This window comes from Puma concolor, chromosome D2 (assembly GCF_028749965.1).
Source record: "Puma concolor isolate L17-30 chromosome D2, mPumCon1.1.hap2, whole genome shotgun sequence".
NCBI classification, from domain to species: Eukaryota; Metazoa; Chordata; class Mammalia; order Carnivora; family Felidae; genus Puma; species Puma concolor.
The window spans coordinates 87,854,662-87,866,932 of NC_141677.1; the positions used below are offsets into that span (position 1 = coordinate 87,854,662).

General features: G+C 62.8%; 1 protein-coding gene across 1 annotated transcript in view; it reads left to right on the forward strand.

Annotated features, from left to right (window-relative positions):
- LRRC27 (leucine rich repeat containing 27) overlaps positions 1 to 12,271 on the forward strand; it is a 37,469-nt gene that overhangs the window by 19,394 nt on the left and 5,804 nt on the right. Inside the window, exons 8-11 of the mRNA XM_086679470.1 lie at positions 1,691 to 1,889; positions 3,946 to 4,101; positions 9,668 to 9,786; positions 11,493 to 11,622. Of these exons, the coding sequence (XP_086535596.1) occupies positions 1,691 to 1,889; positions 3,946 to 4,101; positions 9,668 to 9,786; positions 11,493 to 11,622 (604 nt within the window). The remainder of the gene's footprint in view (positions 1 to 1,690; positions 1,890 to 3,945; positions 4,102 to 9,667; positions 9,787 to 11,492; positions 11,623 to 12,271) is intronic.

Sequence of the window (12,271 nt, forward strand, 5' to 3'; positions counted from 1 at the left end):
TCCCGGCTCCAGGGCACGTTCACACTGGTCATCAGCCACATGCCAGGCAGGCCCCCGGCTGGAGCTCAGGCCGCCCCCCGGGTCCCCCAGAGAGTCCTCTGGCTGGAGTCCCGGATCTGCTGCTTTACCACCAGCTCCAGGTGTGGGTGGGCCAAGCACAGGTGGCTTTGCAGGGCGGTTCTGCAGGCCCTTCTGGAGCAAACGTACTGGCATGACCGTGACCGCTGGGGCGCCTCTCACGGTGCTGCAGGAGGGTCCCCCTCCCCACCTCCCTCCAGGCTCCTTTCTTTATGGTGTTTTGTGATACCCACCCAACCTGCCCTTCTGGACCCCCTCATCCCTCGCTCTGCCTTGTGTCAGTGCGAGTCCTACGATCTGGACAGCGTGCAGGGAGGTGGCACTTGGGGTGGCTGTGGTCACCGTGGCGTGTGGCTGGGAGGACATGTGCTTCCTGCCACGAGGTTGGGCTCGAGCGGCGCCCAGGATGCCGCACAGCTCTGTGGGAGGAGATTCTTGAATACCAAGGGCAAGCGAGCGCTGTCTTCTTGGTTTCTCTGCCTCGGGCCTGCGCTGGCGTTCTGTGGTCCCTTGGTGACAGCGTGCAGAGTCCCGTCCTGTGGCGTAGACTCAGCACAGCCCCGTGGACCCCCGTCACGCCACCTGGTTATCTGTGCACATGCAAGCCCTCGGAGCGTCCCCCTGTGCCTCTCCGGGAGTGGGTAAGGGGTAGTGGACGCTCGGGTGGAGCCCCTGTCCAGGGGCACGGCAGGGGCCAGGTCGTGGAAGGTCACAGCTCCATTTGAGGAGACGAGTGGTGGAGCCTGGCTCAGCTGGGGGAGGGGGCTCAGGAACCTCCTGGGAGGAGGCAGGAAGCAGCCTCGAAGGGGCGTGGGGCTGGGGAGAGAGCTTCCAGACTCCAGAATGCGAGCTGGGTGGAGCCCAGGGCCAGGTGAGGATTTGCTGGGACCCCACCCCATCCCGGAAGCTGCAACCACGGCCAAACCAGGGGCTGGTCTTTCCGTTTAGTTCAGAAATTCCACATGCATCCGGTGCGGCAGCCCCACCTCCGCGGGGCAGGCAGTGAGTCCAGTGGATACCGTTGGAAGGTCACCGCTCAGGGGCAGCGAGGCCACCGCGCAGGGCCAAGCTGTGCCGGCAGCGTGGAGGCTCCCTGGTGGAGGGGATTGGGGACGGACAGAAGAAGCTCAGCCATAGAAGTGAAACTTGGGGCGCCTGGGTGGCTCAGGCAGTTGAGCGTCCAACTCTCGGTTTCAGCTCAGGTCTTGATCCCAGGGTCGTGGGATCCAGCCTCCCCCCCGCCCGTCAGCTTCTGCACCGAGCATGGAGCCTGCTTGCGATTCTCCCTCTCCCCCACCCCCTCTCTAAAAAAAGGAAGAGAGAGAGAGAGGAAGGAAGGAAGGAACTCAGGTGTCATGGGGACCGTGAAGGCCTCTGATTCCTGAGCTCAGCCAGAGCCCACATCTTCCCTGGGGACAGGGTCCTGCTGCTCAGCCCCGGGGGCCGGGGGTGGGGGGGCGGCCTGTGTTGTCCCCTCGCACGGAGCTGGCGCCGTGGGACAGGAGCAGACGGGCGCCTCCCGTCTGGGTGGAGGGACGGGAAAGGGTTTGGGGGGAAACTGTGCCGGGGCTGCTTCTGGCTCCACGGCTAACGTGCCGCATGTCCTCCCCAGAGACGAAGGAGCGCCGCGGGAGTGGCGGGAGCGAGCCCGGACCCAGAGGACAGCGGAGGCGGCCCTGGGCAAGCCCCTGCCTCCCCAGAGGAGTCTGGTACAGGGACGCCAGCGGGAGGGGTCTCATCCCGTCCGGGGGCCACGGTGCCCGCTGCAGAGGTGGAGCCTGCGGCCCGCTGACAGACCTATTTCCTCTCGTGTGAGGAGCCAGGACTGGGGGTGGGGGACGCGGGGGAGGGGCTGGGGGGGGGGGGGGACCAGACGCTCCACGCCAGGCTGGGCGCCGGGCCCGCTCTCCGCCCACGGGAGGCTCGTGTCTGGCCGGCCGGCCGCCAGCGCTGTCCCAATGGGAACGTCTGTGCCCAGTCCTGCTGCCACCTCACGTTCCTTGTGAGGCCTCTGTCCTTTCAAGCAGAGCAACCGTCACCTGAAGAGAAAAGCCACACGGAGCCCTTTTATCCAAGTGCGGGGTCTGGTAGGATGCCCACAGTCCCGATGCCGGTGCCCACGGGGCTGGCCCCTGGGTCCTCGGAGCGCCAGGTGGAGCCGGGACTGTGACCGCGGCCCTTCCCACGGGGCGTGTTTGCCTTCTCACTAAGGCGTGCCTGTACTTCTCACTAAGGATACCTGGCCGGGGGGACGGGAGAGCGGGTGGCTCTCAGACCTTCTAGGCCCTGAGACACCTGACTTCCCCGCAGACACTTAGTGTTCCTTTACCGTGAGAGCCACATCAGAGCCACGGCGAGTCGGGGGGAAGCGGCGCCTCCCGCCTCCTCTCGCCGTGTGGCCTCCCCGGGCGGGCTGCCCTCCGCTCCCGGCCCGGCACGCACGCCTGCCTGCGTCCTAGGCGACGTGCTGCGTCCTCCCATCCCGTCTTCTCTGTCACCACCCGCATTTTTGCACAACACGTGAGCGTCCAAGATCCGTGTGCCGTCGCTTCAGGAACAGGGCGACTTGCACACTCACACCTTCTCGAGGAAGCCGTCCGAGCTCGGTCGCAGCAGCGCAGTGGAAACAACTGGCATGCCGGGAGATGGGTGGCTATAAGTTGTATCCCAAGTTCGGGGTCACCCCGTGGCCACGGAAAAGGGTGAGCTAGCAGGATACCCCACTGACACGAGGGTCTCGAAGGCGTTCTAGGACAGCACGAGCTGAGACCCCGTGTGAGACTCACGCTGGCCTGCGAGACCGCGGCCTGACGAGAAATACATTGTGCTTTGCCCCCACAGACCTGCAAAACCCCATGGGGCCGGGGGTGACGGGCGCGTCTTATTACCGTAGGGAGCGCTGGGAGCCGGCCTCAGCTGATGCTGACGGGTGACTCAGGGTGGGGCCTCGTCACGTGGCTGGTCCCCAGAAAGACCGCCTGAGCGCGGCCTGCAGCTTTCAGCCCCATCCCAACGGCCCCGCAGGTGCGGGAGGGTGGCACCCAGAGAGGATGTGCAGCTCCTCACGCTTCCCCACGCCTGTCCCGTGCGCCCCCACCCTTTCCTGTGAGCCCCCTGCCTGTCCCATGCACCCCCCCGCCTGTCCTGTGTGCCCCCCCACCTGTCCCATGTGCCCCCCCACCTGTCCCAGGTGCTCCCCCACCTGTCCCATGTGCCCCCCCACCTGTCCCGGGTGCTCCCCCACCTGTCCCATGTGCCCCCCCACCTGTCCCATGCGGCCCCCCCTTCCTGTCCCTTGAGGCCCCCCCACTGCCTGTCCCAGGCGAGCCCCCCGCCTGTCCCGGGTGCTCCCCCGCCTGTCCCATGCGGCCCCCCCCTTCCTGTCCCGTGAGGCCCCCCCACCGCCTGTCCCGGGTGACCCCCCCCCACCTGTCCTGGGTGCTCCCCCGCTGTCCCATGTGCCCCCGCCGCCTGTCTCATGCGGCCCCCGCCTGTCCCGTGAACCCCCCCGCCTGTCCCATGTGGGCCCCTCCCCCCCACCTGTCCCATGTGGCCCCATGAATCTTCCATGCGCCCCCCCGCCCCCCCCCGTCTCATCGCGTGTGGCCCTGCGAATCGTCCGTGTGGCAGTTCCCGCAGCTGCTCCCAGGCTGCAGCCTCCGCTGTGCCCTGAGCTCTGTGAGCTGCTCTAGCGCGTGACTGACCCTGAGGGGCTGTGGGAGGCCTGGCTGGAAGCCGGTCAGCTGGCGGTGAGGGGCAGCTTGGACTCAGGCAGGGCGGCCGTGAGGACGTGAGGAGACCCAGTGGTGTCGGCTGCGGGTGGAGGAGAATTGCCACCCTTGTGGGAAACCCCCCAGCCATTGACCTTGGGGCAGGGTCCTTCCAGGGGCGAACACCCTGCCCAAGGGGCTCGGCGGGAAGCCACGCTGTGCCGGAGGCTGGGAGGGGACGGCAGCCATCCACGCCACATCCCGCTTCTTCCTCTGTTGCAGAGGACGCCCTCGCCTCCCTGAGGCCTACGAGGTGCGTAAAACATTTCTGGGACTTTCTGAACATGCAGGAAGGATGTTGTGAGGCTGGGTGTCCCCGCGGGGTCAGGGCTCGGGCTTCTTCAGATGCTTCACCCTCACCTCCTCCCCCCCCCCCCCCGACCCCCCAGCCGAGCGTATGAAAGCAAACCCACACGGCGTCCTTGACCTACAGCCAGTTAATGTGCCGTGGAAGGATCAGGACTCTTAGTGGGACCGCGATGTAGGACTGACGGAAAACAATTAGGAAACCAGTGCTTACAGCCCCACGGCCGCCGTGCCCAGCACTCCTGTGCGCGGCCAGACCAGGCTCGGCTTGTCCCCTGCCTCCCGGAGCGCCAGCTCCTGGCCCAGGGCCTGTGCCCCATTGTCACCCAGGCCCCCTGGAAACGCCACTCTGCAAATGCCCAGCTGTCCCTTCCCGGCCAGCCCCTGGCTTCCCGGCTCTGCTGCGGAGGGGTGCTAGGCTCTGCTGCGGGGTCGGGGCATCTCAGCCCTCCCCTCTCCCGCCCACGCACCCCTTCCCACCCGCTCTTGCAAAGCTTGACTACTCCCCTGGCCTCTGCCGTTCAGTCAGCAGGTGACCACAAGGAGAAAAGAGAGGCCACCAGGCGGGCACGCACAGGCTCTGCCGTCTCCTCCCCTGGGCCTCTGCCAGTGCCCCCTCTGTGGCCCCAGTTCTGTTGCTCCCGGCCTCCCGGCGCTTTGCTGTGGCACACGGACCCCTTCCCTCGGCTGGTCCCGGCACCATTGCCCAGGCCCGCCCGTGGTGCCGCCCCGCTCCTGGACGGCAGGTGCCCTGTTTCCCCTGCAGCTCCTCTCCTCTCGAGCGTCCCCCCTGACCCCGTGAGAAGCTGCTTGTGTCCTGCCACCTTCCTCGGGTCAGGCGTCCCCAAGGCTGGCTCTGTCCCCAGGAGCCGGGCCTCATCATCTCTACCTCCATCCCTGGGTCTCTCCAGCGGATGGTCACAAGCAGTCCTCTGACACTGTGTCCTCACAGCTCACGGGCACCAGCCTCCGTGTCTGTGTCTCCTGACTGCCCTCCTCACCCTGTTGTACCTCGCCCCCAGTGCCCTCCGGAGCCTCTTTGTCATCCTACCTAGACCCTCTTCTTTGCCACAGGGCCTTTGCACAGGCATCTCATCCCCTTGCCCGCTGGGCCCCCACTCTTCCGCGGATCCTCAAAGCGTGTGTGGCCACTCTGGAAGGTTCCCCTTGCTCCTAGACCTGCACAGGCTCCTGGGGTCCCAACCCCCTGCCAGCCAGGAATGTGCCAGTGCCATCCTCCCCCCAACCAGGCTTCCGACTCGGCCAGGCTCTGGCTTCTCGGGCCGGACACACGGGATCCGTGGTCACCTGTGCCAGGTGTCGCCTGTTGCTGTCCGTCCAGCTCCCCCTCAGCCCGCCCTGCAGGATGCCGATCGGGGCGGACCCGGCAGGGGGCTCCCAGTGGCGGGCTCAGGGCTGCAGGGGTTGGGGGGGGTGCCCGAGTCAGGCTGGACTCTTCCTGTGTCCGGGCCCTGAGTGCACGCGGCCCCACAGCAGCGCTCCTGTCCCGTTGGCGCCCGGGTCCGGGGTGCACCCGCCTCCTGCCGGCTGCAGGGACCCCCTCCCAGCCTCTCCCCACATCGCACAGGCGGTTGTCAAGACCAGGAGACCACTGAGCCTGCTGGGGCTGCCGGCTCCCGGCCCCGTTGGCGGAGCTGTATTTAAGCGCCACTAACGGTGGAGGCTGGCGACTGGCGCTGCGTGGAAGCCTTCCTTCTGTAAGATGGGGGTGAAATCCACACGTCACGTAAAACGTGTGAACTGTTTTCAGGTGTCCAGTTGAGGAACACCCAGCATGCTCACCCCACGCACAGCCACCCCCCCACCCGCTCTGTCCCCAGGACTCTCCCGTCCCGTCCCCCCGAAAGGAAGGTCTGTCCCCATCAGACACCAGGTCCCCGTCCCCTCCCCTGCTCCCTCTGTCTGTCTGCCCTCTGTGAACATGACGGCTCCGGGGACCTCGAGAGGGTGGGGGTCACACCGGACCTGTCCTTTTGCGTCCGGCTTCTGTCACCGGGCATCGCGACCTCGGGGCTCCTCCGCGCGTGGCAGGCGTCTCCCTCCCGCGAGGCCGGGGGACGTCGTGCCGTGTGGACGGACCGCTGCGTTTACCCGCTCGTCCACGGTGGACACTCGGGTCCCTTCCACCTGCGGGCTCCTGTGAATCTGCTGCCGTGCACACGGGGGTGTCTGAGGCCCCGCTTTCAGTTTGGGGGGGGGCACCCGGGAGTGGGATCGCTGGAGCTAGCTTCTGTTTGTACACGGTTTACTCTAGTGGGCAATGTGACGTCCACAACACTCTGCAAGAAGAGGAAGGTTATCCTGTTCTGTATAATCTGTGAACCACACGGACATGCTGTGCATAGTCGCTGTTGTATTTTGTAGCATAGAAACTTAAAAATACTTGTATGATCTGGAGTGGCAAAAAGCCTCACAAATCAAATAGGAAATACAGAATTTTTGGAACTACAGATAGAAAATTTTAACTTCGGGGCGCCTGGATGGCTCAGTCGGTTGAGGTCATGAGTTTCAGTGACCTCGTGGTTTGTGAGTTCGAGCCCCGTGTCAGGCTGTGCGCCGACAGTGTGGATCCCGCTTGGGATTCTCTCTCCCTCTCTCTCTGCCCCTTCCCGCTTGTGCGCCCTCTCAGAAAATGAGTAAATAAACGTAAAGAGAGAAAAATTTAACTTTATGAAACTGAAATTTCTAGACAGCCCGGAGTACCGTAATCAAAGTCAAAAGATACAGGCTAACACTTGTACTTGGGACAAAGGCCGCTGTCTGAGATCTGAAGAATGATCACCAGGCTGTTTTAAGTTAAAGAGCTCAGGAGGAACGTGGGTGGAGGCAGACAGGCTGTCCCCGCAAGGGACCCCCCAGTGGCAGTAAAGACAGGACAGAGGCTCCGTCTGCTCAGTGGCTGCCACGCCATCACCCGCTAGGGCCACGCGTTCCCAGCCACCGTGGCCGCTGCTGTTGCTGCAACGTGTTGGAAAATACCTAAGTTAAAAATCCGAGCTTCTCTGAGCTCTTGGTGACCCCGTGCTTTAATACACGCAGTCCGAGTCCTGGCATCCGCGTACGGAGATGCGCGTCTGTGGGCAATGTGGCAGAGGGAACGTGGACCCGTGAACGCCGGCACCGCCGGCCTCCCCAGGAAGCGGCTGTGTGTGGGCTCTGTCCCCAGAAGGTGGAGGGCTGGAGGCCTGCAGGGCGTGGGGGCGCCGCTGTGCCTCCTGTCCGTCCCTGCTTGTGGTCCTTGCTTTCATTAGAGGACTGGGTATGTGGGACGTCTTCCTCCTCAGTGTTTGTACTGATAGCAAACTGTGGCTGGGGGCTTCTTTCCAAATCATACACTTTTAATTAAGAACAATAGTTACATTACTGACTTTATTTTTTTTTTTTTTCAACTTTTATTTATTTTTTTGGGGACAGAGAGAGACAGAGCATGAATGGGGGAGGGGCAGAGAGAGAGGGAGACACAGAATCGGAAACAGGCTCCAGGCTCTGAGCCATCAGCCCAGAGCCTGATGTGGGGCTCGAACTCACGGACCGCGAGATCGTGACCTGGCTGAAGTCGGACGCTTAACCGACTGCGCCACCCAGGCGCCCCACATTACTGACTTTAGAAAACACCTACTGAATTTGTATTTGTCTTCTCTTCCTGTTGGAGAAATGTTTAGGAGTCCTCCTGGGAAAGTGTGGCGGCCCCCTCCCTCCCCCACCCATCCACTGGGATTAAGCCAGCTCCGGCCCCACCCCCAACCCCAGCCTCTGCCCCTCCCCCCTCCCTCTCTCACCCCCACCCCCATCCCCTGGGGTTAAGCACCTTCCCAGAGTCAGGCACATGAACCAGGCAGACCGGGTCCTGCCCTGCTAATCCACTTAGAGGTGTTGTGGCACATGAGGTGATTATAGACACAGTCTGGGTAGCAGCTGCAGACTTCAGCCGGAGGCGCCCCTGGTCGGAGCCCCGCCTCCCCTCCCCGGGAGTCCCCCTGCCCTCCCTGCCCTTCTCCCCACACCCACACTTGCCACGTCTCTCCCTCTGCCCACCTTGCAATGCCCTAAAGGGCGTGCTCTCCTTTCAGGGGCAGGCACATGTGAACAGAGGCACACACACAGACACACAGGCCCAGGTGCACACACACAGGTGCCCTCAGGTACACACACAGGCACATGCACAGGTGCACGTACACAGATGCACTCAGCTACACACACACAGGCACACACATAGGTGTGTACACACACAGATGCACTCGGGTATACACGGGCACAGGTGCACACACATAGGTGCACACACACACACAGGTCTAAAGCCCCCTGGCATAGGGAGAGATCAGTCTGGTTCTCAGGCTTGCTCCCTGAGAGTTGGGGAGTGTCTGAGGTGTCTCAAGGGCACAGGGCCACACCAAAGGAGACATTTACAAAGCCCACCTGCCATGGGAGCATATCATAGGTGGGAGTCAGGAAAGTGGAGGCAGCAGCTGGTTAGGACACTAGGAGAGCCAGGCAGACACCTGGGTGTGGCCCAAGGAGGGAGGAGGGAAGGAAGGCTCTAGAAAGGCAAACCCAGGTAGGGGTTGGGAAGACGAGGAGGAAGGGGGATCGTGCAGGCGATGAAAGGTGCGACTCCGGAGAGGTGGATGAGGAAATCCAAGAGCCCAGGTGACCAGAAATCCTGGCATCAGGTCCTCAGACCCTTAGACGTAAGGAGTATTCCAGCATTTACGGTGCTGCTTGGACATATTTTATGCAGTGCCATAACTTAGAAAGGAAATTGTTTCCAAAATGAATTCACATGGCCTGCGATTCTCAGAGAGCTTCCAGAAACACGTGAACCTTTATCGCATCTTGCTCTGCCCTAGATGTGCCCTCTCTCCGCCATCCGTGAACTTGGGGCTGCCGGGGAGGGTCCTGGCGCTACCGGAGGACACGTTTGCACCCCGCCGGGCATCCTGCGATGGGGGCGGTGCCGCATCCCACCTGGGGCCGGGGACTGGCAGACAGGAACGCTGTTCTCTACCTGCATCCCACGGACCTTGCAGGTTCTCACTTGGAATCGGTGGGCTTTATCAGGAAAAGCCAACCCCAAGTGCTTCTCCTGGGTTTTCAGCATTTATCCGTGCTGATCCGTGACGTCATGGATCTAAGAGCAGTGAGTTTATAAATACAGGCTGTCCCAACGACAGGATACTTCCTACCTTCTCACAGGTCAGTTGTGCAGGAGCACTTACCTATTAGCTTGAAACTCAGTGATCCAAAATACAGCCGCACCCACTCGAGAGGCGTGGAACCCATTCTAGAGCACGGCTCCTGTCCGCCTTGCGGACAGAATTGCGGGCAGCTCTCCAGGCCCGTTGGCATCCCCCCTCGGACCCTGCCCTCCCACCGACCAGCGTCCAGCCTGCGGCCTCCTCGGAGGAAGGATGAGTCTACTGCCTGCGGGCGGTTGGCTTCGTGTGAACGGCAGCATTTCCTTGGGTTCCTGAAAATATCTTGCCTTTTCCTAGGTGGTGTCAAAGATTCCCCGTGCCGTGGATTTGGCAGACAATGAGAAAATGCCAGTGAATCCACCCGGAAACGTGAGGCAAAGCAAAGAGAAGTCCTCGCAAACAAGTGAAGAAATGAGGTTGGTCCCGGGGTCCGAGTTCAGCCCCGCTGCCCGCTGGTGGCCGCGCTCGCACCCCAGCACTCACTGGCACCTGCTGGCATCTGGGGCAGACCGGGGGAGGGGGAGGGGGAGCGGGGGCGGGGCAGGGCGGGAACAGCAGCTGCTGGGGGCGTGGCATTTCTGCAGTTTTCCCGGTGCAGTGCGGGTGACCAAGCACACCCCCGATGCTGACCCAGCATCTGCACCCCGGGAATGACCGCTGGGCCCTTCACCCTTCCCCAGCTGCTGCACACCGGAAGTAGACCTGTGTGCCTGTGTGCGTGTGCGTGCACGTGCATTTTCCTCTCGGCTCTTTCACTCACAACACACTTGATGCTGTGACTGTGCTGTTCTGCACCCTGCACCCCTCCCGGGCACGCGGGGAGAGCCATGGGCGGCCGGGGACACTGCTGGACGGGGCTCCCGTGCCCCCTCTTGCCGGCCCCGCCCTGGGCGCTCCGAAGCCGAGCGGAGGCGAGCTCTGGGCGTGGGTGGGGGGCTCACGTGCTCCGGGGAGGACCGGCCTGGCCTGCACGTCCCGGCTCTGCCCACCGCCGTGTTTCCACATTCTGGGGACCAGGAGGCCCAGAGGAAGGTCGTCCTGGTGTGACGCGTGGACGGCGAAGGGGTGTTCTTTTCTGGGGAGTCATTCGTGTTCATGCCCAGAACCCCGGGGACAACCCTGCAGGTCCGCAGACAGGACCCACCCCAGCCCGTGGAGTGGCTTAGATGGAAATGGACTGCATGCAGCTGTCCCCACAGCACACGAGCGTGTGCCCGCGGACCCCGACTGCCCTGTGGGCAGGGCTTTCCTGAGAACCGGGGTTCAGAGGTGCCAATACTGCGGTCTGTGCAGGGCAGGACTGGAGGCCACCGTCCTGCCTGTGTCCATTATGCTGAAAAGCAAACAAAGCCGACACAGAGGCTGCTGCTGGGGGGGGGGGGGGAGGGGGGGTTAGGGTCCTCGGGAAGCCCCAGGCTAGGGGGGGTTAGGGTCCTCGGGAAGCCCCAGGCTAGGGGGAGGCAGTTGTGTTCCCAGGCAGACACCCCAGACTCCGGGGCCACTGGGGGGTGGGGCTGGGGCCTTGGGAGGCCCCGGGCTCGGGAGCCTGGGGAGGCTGGGGGGGTGGGGGATGGGGGTGGGGGGTGGTTCTGTTCCTGGGCAGACACCCCAGACTCCAGGGCCTCCTCACACACCAGGCACTGCCGCCCTTCCTGCGTGGCCCAGAATGCTCTGCTACTCTGAACATCCTCGTGTTTAAAGGCAGAGAATTTAAGCCCAAAGCCCTGATGTTGGCAGAGCAAGTATGTCTGAAATCCTAATTTAATAATCCCGTTTAAGGATTTATCACAACTGTGTATTTCCTGTGAAGACAGAGACTGTCCCTTTCGTGTAGTGTCTGTGCACGGCCCTGAATGTGTAATTTCTTACCTGGATGTGAAGTTTTAAAACGTGGCGCGTGTTCTTGCGGCTTCTCACCGCCTGGGCCTGTCTGAGCTGCTGCCCGGAGGGGGAGCGGGTGGCCTAGGTGGCCCCATTCTCATGGCGACAGCCCCTGAGCCCCAGGACTGCACTCTGGCCTGTAGGAAAAAAGGAAAATTCTCTCTCCCTTGTCGGAGCAGGGATTGCCGAGACTTCGACTCGACGTGTAAAACCATGTCCTCATCACCCTCTGTTCCCTCAGGGCCTTCCGAGAGGAGCTCTGGGAAGAAAACCTAAAGCAGCACATTCAGAAAACGCACGAGGGAAGAGAAAGATTTCGAGGCACAGCGCCACTCAAGGAAATGAGTCCGGCTGTCCGGGACTTGGAGATTGTAAGTGCGCATTGGCTCTGTGTAAAAACGAATCGTTCTGTTAAGAATCGGAGGGAACCTGCCGCGCCTCTTCGGAGCACGCGTTCTCTCGATCGTGGGGAGCGCTCCACGTGCCTCACGTGAGGGACGTGCCCAGAATCGCGCTTCGTGGGAGGATAAGAGGTGTTTTCTTGGCGTGCGAGGTGCGTGAGCCCCCTGGCACATTGTGCCACCTGCCGGGACCCCAGCACGGCCTCCGCTTTATCGGCAGGGACAATGGGGACGTGCCCGTGGGGTCCTTGCCCGACGCCTGGTAACCAGCAGAGCCTGGTGAGACCCTGACGGGGCTGGAGCCGGCTGACCCCCTGGAACCCATGGGCAGGGAGGCAGGCCCCTTTGCACAGACGTGTGCTGTGTGTGCAGAAATGGTCGGGGTTACGGGAATGATGCCGCGCTCAAGAAAGGTGGCTTCCTGCCCCAGATGACACATAGTTATCCACCCAGCGGTAAGGGGACCTGTCACCTCCCCAGAGTGACCGGCTTCAGGCTGTGCAGGCTGAGCCTGATGCCTCTGTGCCCTTGCTGCTCATGGACGCAGGAAAACACGTCTGCTCTCCCCGGCCCCCCGAGCCCAGGCTCACCTTGACGCAGCGGCTCGGCACCAAAGCTG